A 13,592-nucleotide genomic window follows, 5' to 3' on the forward strand; every position below is an offset into this window, starting at 1 on the left:
TAGTGTGGCTTTAAACCAAACTATTCATTTGCCTACCTTTTATGCAAATCCCCAGAATAAGGGGGAAAAGATTTTGCACACTTTAGATGTACACAGGCAGTTGCGTTATTATTTAAGCAGGACTAAGGATTTTAGGCAGTCTCAGCAGTTGTTTGTTTCTTTTGCTTTGGGTTCTCAGGGCAAGCCTGTGTCAAAACAAACTATTTCTAAGTGGATTGGGTTTTGCATTACTTTCTGTTATTCCCATCATGGCAAACAGGTTCCAGCTGGGATTAGGCCTCATTCCACTAGGGCTACTGCCACTTCCACAGCATTTCTAAGGGGGGTGGCAACTAAGGATATTTTGGAGGCAGCTACTTGGAGTTCAGTGCATACTTTCTCTAAGCATTACCACCTTCCTCTCTACTCTAAATCTAGGGCTGGTTTTGCCACTGCTATTTTACAGGGCATGTTGGCAGCTCCTGCTTCTTTGTGATTTGCCATCCTCCCTTACCTCTGCTTTGGGATTCTACCCAAGTGTTAGGACTGCAGCAATGTGAGATGAAGAACATAGTACAGTTTTGTACCTACCATAAATGTAGATGTTCGAAGATCCACATTGCTGCAGTCCAATTTACCCTCCCTCCTTCCCCTCTGTGTTTAGGGGTGGTTGTGTGAGTGGGATTGTACCATTCTCACTTTGTATATATTGTATATATATTTGGTACAGGGGTGTTTGGTGTGTTGTTGTTGTTTTTTGGTTTGGTCTTATCTTTTTAGGGTCTTCTGACATCTGGGGCAAGAAAAGACTGAGGATATGACGTCGGTCATGCGCATTTGTACCCTGACGTCCTGACGTCAGACTAATGCGCCTTGACCGACGTCAGCCTTATACTTTGGTATTCGGGCCGACTGGGACAGCGGACTACCCAAGTGTTAGGACTGCAGCAATGTGGATCTTCGAACATCTACATTTATGGTAGGTACAAAACTGTACTTTTCTCTGGTGGCCAAGTGCATGTGCCCAGAACAAGGGGCTTTCCTTCACCCACTGCCCATCCGGGCAGACCATTACCACCGACACCTCCGACATAGCTTGGGGTGCTCACCTGACAGGCAGGTGCACCAAAGGTCTTTGGGATGCCCAGCACCTACTCGTACACACCAATCAGAAGGAAATGATGGCAGTACAAAAGGCTCTGACATTCTTCAAACCTCATCTCAAACTAGGGGTTCTCCTTATCAAAACAGACAACACCACAGTCATGCGATACATCAACAAACTGGGAGGAACCCAATCTTACCCTCTATGCAGGCTAGCCATGAACCTCTGACTGACACCCTCTTCCATGGGGCTACACCTGATATCCCAATAGCTACCAGAGATCAACAACACCCTGGCAGACCACTTGAGCAGAAACTTACTGGACCCCCACGAATGGCAGCTCCACAGAAAAATATTTTTTACAGATCACTCAGGAGTGGGGGATTCCGGAAGTGGATCTCTTTGCTTCGCACCTCAACCATCAGCTGAAGAAATTCTGTACCATGGAGTATTGCCACCTGGCGTGGAAGGTTGAGGCCTTGACCTTCCCCTGGAACTCCCTCTTTGTGCACGCATTCCCTCCTCTGCCTCTTATTCCCAAGGGTACTGATCAAAATAAGGGAGGAGAGACCAAAGGCCATCCTCATTGCTCCAGATTGGCCCAGATAACATTGGTACCCCTTACTGGGCAGCCTGACATCACAGCCTCCCAGGCAGCTTCCCCTGATCCTCAGACCTCTTGATTCTGGTGGTGGTGGTGGGGGGTGCTGCACCCAGACTTGCAGACTATCAAATTATCAGCATGGCTAATACTCCTAAAGGGAAACAAGGGGCCACTGTTAATCAAACCGGTCCTAGACATTATCACAGAAGCCAAGAAGGCCCAGCACCAGAAAATCCTACACAGGAAAATGGAAAAGTTTCTGCTCCTAGAGCAAGTCCAGAGGGGGCAATACCTCACAACCCTCCATCCCTCTTATCCTGGACTGCCTAGCAGAGCTATTAGTAGTGGCCTCTCCTTCTCTTCTATTAAAATCCACGTCTCGGCTATTTCAACTCATTTTGATACAGAACAGCCCCTGTTCTCCCATCCTTTGATTAAACAATTCTTCAAAGGGACTTCTAATATCAGGCCTCCCAGAAGGCCATCCTCTCCAGCCTGGGACCCAAGTTATGTTTGGAAAACTTAAGATACCTGTCCTGGAAGACTGCTCTTCTCCTAGCTATCACCTCATCCAGAAGGGTTTCAGAACTTCAGGCACTGATACCATTGAGCCCTTCATCTTTCATGCAGACAGGGTCTCCCTGAGGACTAATCCCTCCTTTATGCCCAAGTTTGTATCTAATGTAACTCTCTACCAGTCCATACATCTTACCACCTTTTTTTCCTTACCCTCAAAACAAGGGAGAAAGAATTGTGCACTCACTAGATGTGCACAGATAAGTTTAGTACTGTCCAAATAATGTCTAAGCTTTCAGAGAAAACAGACCAACTACTCAGTTTTGCCCCGGGGCAGAGGGGAAGCCCATTTCCAAACAAACCATTCCCAAATGGATATCACACTGTGTCCATTTCTGCTATAGATTGCATGGGGAACCCCACCCCCCCCTTAAGTCTATCCGAACCCATTCCACTAGGGCAGCCTCCACTTCCACAGCATTTCTCAGAGGATTTCTCACCAAGGACGTCCTGGAAGCTGCCACCTGGACTTCTGTCCATACCTTTACCAGGCATTACCACCTACTTTTATTTTCTAAGGCTAGGGCATGCTGACCCATTCCTAGGTCTCTTACTAAATCCTACCACCCTTGTCAGTTTTGGGAATCTTCCCACAGGTAATGACTGCAACAGTGAAACATGAAGAACATAGAACAGTTGTGTACACTTACCATAAATGTAGATGTTCGAGTGTATTCACTGTTGCAGTCCTTGTTTCCCACCCTCCTGTTGCAGTCCTGGTTTCCCATCCTCCTTCCCCCTTGTATCTCCTTTCTTTAGGGAGACAGAAGTTTCTAACGGTGGCTTATAGCCACCAGTGCCACCTTTACCATATTTACTTGGGCCTCTGGTTTGAGCAAGAAAAACTGATGTAATGGTGTCAGCGGCCTTCCTTTATAGCACTAACATCCTGATGTTAGACAGCAAGCGACAGCAGCTGACGCAGAAAAACATTGACTCTGGTATTCGGGCCGGCCAAGGGCTACCACAGCAGGGATAACTCACAGGTGATGACTGCAACAGTGAATACACTCGAACATCCTACATTTATGTAAGTGCACAACAACGGTATTTTTTAAAATTTCTTCCTGTTTGGGGCATTTGTCCCTATATTTTTTTGTCCAGATTTCTTTAAGAGGTTGAGAGGTATGATAGCTGGGCAGTGTTAAAACAATGTTACAATCTTTAGGTGGCTGCTGGTGGTGGTGGGGCTAAATTACAAGCATGGATTTAGAAGAGCATAAACTTCAAAGTAAGTTTCTCTCCAGTAAGTGTAAAGTTAAAGAATAGATTAAGGAATGGAGATTAAGGGTATTTTTTCCTGAAGTTACATGTTTCATTTTTAAACAGAATTAAAGCAATTGGGGTACATGGCAGTTTTACAGTGTTATTGTAGAGACGCCAGCTGTTTTGTTTTTCCATAAACAGAGATAACCTGCCTCAGTGGAAACAGATTGCAGGTGTAGGCTGGTCTAGTAAAATCGACAAGAGTTCAACTGATTAAAAAAGGTAAATCAGTCAAGATCTGTTCAGTCCATTCTGAATAACATTTTTTCCCCTGATACTAGGTCCCTTAAAAGGGCAAGTAAATGTAGTTTTTTGAGAATGTAAAGGAAAAAGGTAAAGTGAAAATATTAGTCGAATACCTCCCCTGCATAATTTTCCTTTTTCTAAGGCTAATCAGTGATTTTTTTTCTAATAGCTTTGTTTAAGATAATTGTTGGCTTAATATATTTAGATGCAACTGGAGGCAGCAGCATGCGTGTTAGTGTGTGTCACCTTAATTTTAGGGTTGAGAATGCTTATGCAAGTAGCTGTTGATTTTTAAGGGCAGTTGCTGTTTGAAGGGAATAAAGTCTTGTTTTTGCAAATGTGTATAACCGTGTATGTTAAAGGGACAAGGAGGTTGTTTTGGAAAATTGACACATTCTCAAACAGTTATGAAACTGCAACATTATTATAAACTTGGTAGGAATGCTAGAAGGTACGCAGAAGCTGCCATCAATAAAAATGTGCTTAACAGACCACGTATCACGGAAATGTATATAGCTAGTGACTGTAACCATAAAATGACTGGCTGCATTGTCGTTTTCAACTTGACTGTAACTGACTTTACAACCACAAAAAATCAAAGGTTATTGAGCTGTAGTAAGATGTAGATTGCAAGTGTGGCTGTCAACATAGCAATGAAATGAACAGTAGGAGATGATGTAATTTTAGATATTGGACGGAATATAGGGGCTGTGAGGAAAATAATGCTTATTGATAGAGTAACTACAGTTGTGGTAGAACAGGAAAAACAGTGGAAGATTGGCAGTGGGGAGGGGGGTATTGACATAGAACCTTGTATATGTAGTTCTGCAAGACTGCTGTTCCGGAGTTTAGAAGAATTTGGGGTAAATAGCAAGTTTTCAGCTGGGCATCCTATTTATCCTTTACTGTGCCCTCATTAGGCCAGTCATTGAATAAAATGCCCCTTTGGCATATATGTATGTCCAGACACACAAGAATGGAATGCTCAGAGGTGCCTTACTAAAAGGATACAAGGCCTCAACAACATGCCCTGTAGAGACAGGCTCAAGGCCCTGCCACTATATTCTGTATCGTACAGACTGCTTAGAGGTGACCTGTGCATGGTATAAATGGCATCCTGTGACCAAATACTGATGGATTTACTGCACATCAGCAAGTCATATGGCATCGGAATTGGTCTGTCTAGGGATCTAAAACCTCTTCTGCAGCAGCTAAATGATTTGGAGGAACAGGTATATCTCGTAGTGAATACTACTGCTCTGGAACAGATTCCCCATATATATAAAACGAAGCTCATTGGTCCATATTCAAGCGCAACTTGTATCTAGTGCTTTGTCCCCTGCATGGGTTCCATCAAAGTATCTATAGTATGATCCCAGTTATTCTCATTAGGGATAATGTATAGTTCGTGACCATGTGGTAAGGCCAGTCTAACACCAAATGGGATAGGCTAATTCAAGCAGCAAAAGGGAATTGGGCTAGGCTTAAAATTGCTCCCAAGGGCTGCTAGCTTAGTGCTTACCTTTCACTGTAAGTAGTGAAATGTCTGGAGACTAAGGACATTTTTATAACTAGAGGAGGTAGATTTTAAAGACTTGTGTGCAGTTATTTTGTATGGAGAACATTATTTCTGTAGCAGCAGTTCAAAGGGAGCTTGCATATTCTCCAAGGTGCAACAACTAGGTAAGGGAGGACAAACTTTATATCCTGAGAGCATTTGGTTGAAAGCTTTGTGACCTGTACAATTGTATCATCTGATGAAAGGCACAGGTGTTTCCCAGCATTTTTATTAAGAGGGCAGTTTAAGGAGTGAGGAACAGGTAAAATATGAGAATTGGTACTGCCAATGATTGAGTGAATATGGTCTAAGATTAATATGGACTTTAAAACGGTAGTAGAGATAGGGGAGAAAGCTATGGGAGAAAAGCACCAAAACTTTTTAGAAGGATTAGTTTAAGTTAAAATGTTATAGAAGACAGGGAGACTTATGAGAGAGCAGGGTAATAAGGGGCAAACGAGGGAATGTTTGAATAAGGGGCAAACGAGGGAATGTTTGAATAAGGGGCAAACGAGGGAATGTTTGAATAAGGGGCAAACGAGGGAATGTTTGAATAAGGGGCAAACGAGGGAATGTTTGAATAAGGGGCAAACGAGGGAATGTTTGAATAAGGGGCAAACGAGGGAATGTTTGAATAAGGGGCAAACGAGGGAATGTTTGAATAAGGGGCAAACGAGGGAATGTTTGAATAAGGGGCAAACGAGGGAATGTTTGAATAATACATACAAGTTTAGGAAAGTAAAAATTTTAAATTAAATCATGTGGTTTTCTACTAGGAGAACTGGAAAAATTTTACCATAGCTATACATGCAGATTATTTTGATGTGGGAGACAAATGTTCAATAACATTAATAGAACAGTGATGAATCTGAAGAACTAGTAATATTTATAGTCACTGATCAGTTTAGATGCAGTGAAAGCAGTTGGTGGGGTTTGCTATGAATACATGAGCAGGGCACTGTTGGTATTTATATTCCCCAATAGTACAGTACAGTTAGAGAATGTCTGGTCGGAGGCAAAATAAAGACTGAAGAATAATTTCTGGCAGGTTGAGTTTGAATAGAGGAACCAGGCAGTGAAGCCTTTGCTCTCATCTTTTTAGCTCCAAGCCTACAGCAAATTGGAAAGACTGGCAAATCCTTGGATATAATTGGTGTAGTAGTCAAATCTAGCTCTCTGGATATTATCTTGTTTGCCAAAGCCTGAATGACATTAAGGTGATATGGGATATCTTAAGTTGGTTTCAAATATTTTCAGGATATAACAAATGAAGGTAAAACAATGGATGTAGATATAAGTTGTGCCTAAAAAAATATTAGTTGGAGTACACATTTATGGTGATATGAGAAGATGACTTTTTTAGCTGTCATAACAGACCCCTTTTTAATTTATAGCCCAGGATATGTGGGGAGGGCCCAAGCAAAAAATTTATTAAAACAAAAATTTTAAGAACTTCAAAATGTCTTAAACAGTAAGAGTGAGGTCATGAAAAATGTGTTTGGTTCCTATGGTCATGTACATAGGACAGCTATACTTTTAACAACCAGAGAAAGAGTTGTGGAAAACTTAAGAGCTGAAAGAATTTTTATGGAAACAAAGATGACAAAGTAATAGTCGACCCCCCTCCCATTATAATGTTGTCTGTCAGTTTATAAAATATTGAAACGTAAACTGGTAAAGTGGCGAAAGAAGATTTTGCCTGTAAGAACATATACATGTAAGGGTAAAGAAAACAGGCAAGAGATGACAGGAAGTAACAAGGAAATTAACAAGGGAACCTCACTAGAAGCAAATAAGTTGAATAACGAAAAAGATAAGAGTGGAAGGAGGTGTTTGATGTGCAGGTCAGAGATTGCCTTCCATATTGGGGATTGTTGGCAAAGTATAGACAGAGAGTGGAGTACTTAGAGAGAGACCAGCTGTGGTAGGATTTCTAGTGGAGCAAAGAGCAGAAAATGCTATCAAGAAAGGGATAATTAGTAAAGTATATAAAATACTGATAAGAACCAGTCTGAGATTGGAAAACCTTGGGGATGAGACTGGAGTAGCAAATTACTAAATATCAGTGGGAGAAAATTTGTAATCCCTCTGGGTAAGCAATGAAGTCCTGAAGATTTAGGGTGTTTACTGAGACGTTCTTTAAATGGAGAACAGATGTAAAAGCATGAGAAGGGAAATTGCCAAATGAATGAATGTTGTCAATGTGTAGGTAAGCGAGTTTTAAGGACTCCTTACAGAGTGGAGTAATGTTAACTAAGAGCTACAATCCTGTGATTAGGTAACTAAGCTTCAGTCCTGTGATTAGGTTTTTAGAATTCTCAGGACATGGGTAAGGCCTTTCTTTTAGTGTTACTAGCAGCCATAATTACTCAAGAGGAAATCAGTTAAATCGGCTGTAAATGCCATACGGAATATTGTAAAGGAAATAAATGATGCAGTCTGCAAGTCTTCTAAAGGAAGTATATTTCCTAAAAATAAATGGTGCCCATGTGAAATCACATTAATAGGGCAGTGCTCAGGTAGATGACATAGGTTGGCAGGAATTGAAATGTGTGTGCATGTAAAGCATAAGAGTAAAGAACAGTTGTGATGGAAGTTGTGTATGAAATGGGAAAGTTAATAAGATGATGTATTTGAACTTGTGTTGAAAATCAATGTTAAGTACAGTTGTTTCAGAAAAGTCCCCACAAATAGGATTTGTATTAAAGTCCAACCCTTTGATATTGATCTTGGGTAATGATTACATTGTTATTGTTTACTGTGGAATATTCAGATTCCTTCAACAGACCCCTGTCTTGCCCCTGTAGGCTGACAAGATGGTAATTTTTTGGCCTGTAATGATGGTCCTTAAGGCAGTAGCTTTGTATATATTTGTCACAGTTTGAGTTGTCATACCCTTAAATCCTCTGTCAGATGTGTTGCTGCACCTACAGTTACCCAACCAGTTGCCTAGAAGTATCTGAAGTCCTGTACCAGCTCTTTGGCACAGAGAGAGAGCACTGACTGATGTGGATGACCTGGGATCCGTTAACTGAGGAGCTAGACAGGGAGAGGTGGAATCAGCTGCTGATGCTGGCTTGCCCCATCTTGGGGTAAGGGGTAGAAAAGTCTCCTGCATTCTTGGTGCCTAGCAGTCTATCTGTACCATAGTACAGTGAAGGACTGTGGACAGGTACTCTCCTGGCGTCTGTTCTGTAGCCAAGAGACCATTATCCTCACACATTGAAACATATATGGCTCAAATGACTTGGTGTTGGAGTCTCACTTGTACAGAACTTTTAGAAGCTACAAATCTTTATGGCTGAGTGAATAATGGCCACTTAACCAATACCAGGGCAGCGTAGTTTACAACCAGGATCCACTATCCATGCGTTTCCTTCACAGCTCCTCAAACTCATTTTATCTAGTTTCCATTCTTTCTCCTTAGCCAAACTGTTAATTGTAAAGATTAAAAAGTATTAAGTGTCTGACTGTAATGTAGCCTTCATACTTTGTTGGGTTATTGGCAAAAAAAAAAAAAAATATTTGGGTTGTTGCCAGTGTTCTGTTTTCCCTTAACCGTTTTAAATGTATTTCATCCTGGCCTGGGCATGAGCTCTTGTCAGTCTATACATAATCATTTGTTTATTATGAGTTTCCCTTTTATTTTCATAACCTTGTTAACTTCAGAATCCAGGCTTTGTATTATAGCTTAAATCCTGTGCCTGTAGTAAAACCCAGCCAAACAAATGCATTTTATTTATTTCTAACACTTTCATTTTTCACTATCTGTACTTGTTTATTGCACCAAACACGGATTTACAGTATGTTTTATTTTGTAGCATCACAGTCTGCACTGTCACCACCACATCCATAATTCCCTCAGGGGACAGAGGATGTACTGTATGCCTCAACGTAATTTACATTAAAATGTAGATGCCCAGCCTGTTTTGCAAGCTCTCATTTAGCAACAATGATCTTTCTCTCTCTCTCTCTCCTACAGTTTTACTTGCTACCCTGCAGAATTTTTTTGGTTGCATTCCTTTGTGCTTGGCTGGCAGCTTCCCATCAGAAACGTAACGCTTGACTTTTTCATTGTTGGTCCTGTCTGTGATTGCTTCACAACCAATACATTCAAACCACCAGTGGACCTAAAGATCTCCCTAATTCCTTGTCTAAGCATGGCTCATTCAAAACAGATGACCCAGAAATTACTCCTTCAGTTTTGTGCTCCTCTAGACCAAAGTCAGAATAATTGTTTCTGAATTTTACAATCCTTCATTTCAGAATAATAGGGTCTAGATATTTACCACACGTCCGGTTAAACTTATTAAATTTCTTTATAATTGAGATGGGTGCCCACTGTAGAAGTTTTCCCTTGGTGCAAGCACTTTCATACCGTACTACGATCAGTGCTTCACTATTCCAAAAATCTGTTGGAAACTTCAGCCTCCGCTCCTGAGCTATAATTGTTGTTTTTTACAGACTGAAAATATGCTGTTTGCATTTCCCATCCAGGGTGCTCATTGTTTCCTCCTATATTTTCAAGGCTTATCTTGTGTTTTTGATCTTCAAAAGAAATGCCCCAGGATTGTCCTTAACATTCATTTGTTTAGCTGTGTCCATTGCACTGCATTAGTACAATAGACTTGCCAACATCACATACTTGTGTAGACAGAGGTCTCCTTGATTTACTTGACCCAGAAGGCTGTCTTTGTGACTGTTATCCCTGGATGTGAAACTGTATTCATCAGACAGCTTTATATCCCAGTTCAATAACATAAATCTCTGTAGTTAAGTAGAAGCCTACTGTATTTAAAAAAAAAAAAAAAAAAAAAAAAAAAAAAGGCTGCTGTAAGTTAAAATTGAGGTCTGTGTACATGGGTGTCCAGTCTAGTTTACTGGATTCCTAGCACATATTGGGTCAGGCAGCCCAAAACTCACTGGAAATCAGCTGCTTTCTGAAGATCAACATGCATTGTAGCAGTCTCATAGAAGGTGTACTGCCTGCGCTCTGAAGATCAGCGTGCATTGCAGCAGTCCAATAGAAGGTGGACTGCTTGCTCTCTGAAGGTCAGTGTGCACTGTAGCAGTCCCATAGAAGATGCACTGCCTGCTCCCTGAAGATCGCGGTGTGCATTGTAGCAGTCCCATAGAAGGTGCTCTGCCTGCTCCCTGAAGATCAACGTGCATTGTAGCAGTCCCATAGAAGGTGCTCTGCCTGCTCCCTGAAGATCAGTGTCCATTGCACTAGTTCCATAGAAGGTGTACTGCCTGCTCACTGAAGATCAGTGTGCATTGCACCAGTCCCATAGAGGGTGCACTGCCTGCTCACTGAAGATCTGTGTGCATTGTAGCAGTCCCATAAAAGGTGCTCTGCCTGCTCCCTGAAGATCGATGTGCATTGTAGCAGTCCCATAGAAGGTGCTCTGCCTGCTCCCTAAAGATCAGTGTCCATTGCACCAGTCCCATAGAAGGTGTTAATAGTGAAAATGGTGACTGCAAATGGTTACTAAACATCTTAGAAAAAGATTTGATTAGCCGTAAATCAGCTTTTGCTCTGTATTTCTACATGAGAATGCAGAGCATATCCATGTTTTGGCATGAAAATGGGTGCTTATATTAGCCCTGACTTCTACATCACACTGAGACCAAGGAGCTGTTTCCAGTGAACTGATGGAGCCCTCTACCTTTTTGAAACTTCAGACCACCGTTTCAGCATGAAATGGCTTATAGGAAATGAGATGTGGTGTACACTGTACCATCTGGAGAGGGGATAGTTTGTGCAAATCAAAGGGCAGGAGTATAGCATACAGGTATTGCAAGTGCTGAATAAAACTTGCATTCAGTAGGCATGTGTTGTGAACATGAAATGAGGTCTGTTTGGTGTAGATCATTTAGAAACTGTTTAACCTGCAGTTTATGCTGTCAGAGCTTTCATTTGTTCAAGTTCCACTGGTTTATGGAGAAGGCTGTGGAAAGTGGCTGTAACTTATTCTTTTCGAGTTTAGTTCAGCCATTGAGTTGTAGAGGTATGCATTTGAGGTGCAGGCTGTTTGTGGAGTAAGGCTTTATGATCCTTTTCAAACAGGATTGTGTAAAGTAAGGGTTTTGCCTTGTTAACCAGGAAATGAATGGTTGAATTTGACTTGACATGCATTTCTTCTCTTCCAGTTGCTCGAACATGTAACCTTATCCTCATTGTACTAGACGTGTTGAAACCTTTGGGTCACAAGAAGATAATCGAGAATGAACTTGAAGGATTTGGCCTCCGTTTGAACAAGCAACCTCCTAATATTGGCTTTAAAAAGAAAGATAAAGGTGGCATCAACCTCACCTCTACTGTAAGTATATCTGTTGGGGGTGGGCATGGGGTGATACTTTGTATGCAGTGGTTCAGAGCTATTTCGGATCTCTCCTCAACATAGATTTGTAGTATGTGGGTAGGGGTATGAGATTTCGAACACTGTTCTATGTATGGTGACGAAAGTGTTTTTACCATCTACAGTGTCGGAAGAAGACACCTTTGGTAGTTGGATTTGTCAGAGATGAAGCTGCTGAATATTGAGAGAACAAGGAAAGAACTTCATTATTATGAAGTTTTTCAGATTGGTGCCCTACATTATGACGAGATGAAACTAGCAGTTTTGTGTAATACCCTTTTTGGAATAAACTGCGCAAGTACCCATTGAACAACTGCATTGTGATTTAGAATTTTTCTGTTTTAATTTTCTTAAAATGAAAGGGTAGGTATAGGTTTAGCTTTGTAGTGCATGGAACATAGTGGTTTTCCTCTGGAATCATGAAAAAGAAGTACTTGAGCATGTTTCTAGCTTCAGCACCAGCCTTAATGCTTAGGGATACGTTTAAAAGTTTGCCAAACACACCTAAGTGCTGTTAAGTACAAGTCTACCGCTAGTGATTGACAGTGGGCAGTGATGGCTGGCAGAGAACAGATTGGGGTAAAATTGCTTTTAAAAGCTATGTCACTTTGCCACTTGCAAGCAGAAAATGTCACAAATTAAGTGTCACTGTTCTACAGAGGAGTACATTGCTTGTTTGCTGTCTGTTGACAGTGCTAAATGTTTTACTGGTTTTCAAAGGTTTTGAAAGCCATTAAAACATGTGCTCCTACACTTTTCTCAAAGTGATAATTCATGGAGCAGATAATATTTCTTTGCAGTTCATGGAACTTTATGATCAGGTCACCGATAAAACATTTTATATGTTCTTGATGTAGACACCAGGACTTGCCTCTTGAGCATTGATCTCCAGGTGAGTTTCTTGACCTTCATGTCTCAAAACTTTTTTTTTTTTTTTTAAATAAGAGTCACCAAACAGTGAATGAAGATAAAACTATACACGCTGCCTACTTTAACCTGGCCAAGGCTTTTGATACAGTTCTCCACTCAAACCACAGTAGTAAAGCTTAGTAAACTAGGAATAAACCCCTTCATCTGGAAATGCTGTCTGGCTCACTGTGTATATAGGAGGTCAAAGTAGGGGATGCTACCACTGCAGAAAGACCAGTCACCTGTGGAGTCCCTCGGGGTTCGGTGCAGGGACCTCTTCTGTTCATCTTCTGAGAAGTAAAAGTCAGTGCCAGTGAACTCTGGCTAATTTTGCAGATGATTGTAAGTTAAGTGCAGTAATTGAATCCCCCAGAAGACTGCCAATCCTACAAAGTTTGTCCCAAAAAAGTGATGCCAGTCTCCTGGACCAAAGCTAATTGACCATGCTTTGCCGCTTTTGGAAAGTCTACCCCCCCAGGGTACTATCACGTTGACAATGAACCCCTAAGAGTTGATCCAGTAGTTTTTGATTTGAGAACGTGTGTGGACAGTGGCTTAACATTTGACCAGCATGTGTTCATTTTGATAAGGAAGTCCTTCTGTATTCAACAGATTGTAAACAAGGGGATTGCTTCTAGATCCTGGGATGTCTTTACACCCTTTTACTCAGTCATTCAGTATTATACTACTTTTGGCATGCATCTGTCCAGGTGAGACTGGAATGCTCAGAGCTTACAAAAAGGATACAAGGCCTAAACAATATGTTCTATATGGACAGCCTCAAAGCCCTCTGTCATTCTTTGGTCTTAACGGACTAAGGGGTGAACTGTCGAGTATACAAGGCAACTTCCAACCCATTATTGATAAACTTATTCCCAATATCACTTGACTTGCGGGTGTCAACTATGTGATCCAGGGGCTTAAACCTCTTCTGCAACAGTAACTGGTTTGGAGGAACTGGTACCTGTCAGAGGATACCACTACTTT

At 41.3% G+C, this 13,592-nt stretch overlaps 2 protein-coding genes across 2 annotated transcripts in view; one reads left to right on the forward strand and one right to left on the reverse strand.

Moving 5' to 3' along the window:
* NOL11 (nucleolar protein 11) overlaps positions 1–13,592 on the reverse strand; it is a 1,613,635-nt gene that overhangs the window by 1,065,276 nt on the left and 534,767 nt on the right. The gene's annotated exons all lie outside the window — the stretch shown is intronic.
* Positions 1–13,592, forward strand: part of DRG1 (developmentally regulated GTP binding protein 1) — a gene marked incomplete in the record, with an annotated part of 230,452 nt that overhangs the window by 145,011 nt on the left and 71,849 nt on the right. Inside the window, 1 exon segment of the mRNA XM_044085090.1 lies at positions 11,488–11,657. Coding sequence (XP_043941025.1) covers positions 11,488–11,657 — 170 coding nt within the window.

Source organism: Protopterus annectens, chromosome 10.part0 (assembly GCF_019279795.1).
Source record: "Protopterus annectens isolate FY-2018-M chromosome 10.part0, PAN1.0, whole genome shotgun sequence".
NCBI lineage: Eukaryota > Metazoa > Chordata > Ceratodontiformes > Protopteridae > Protopterus > Protopterus annectens.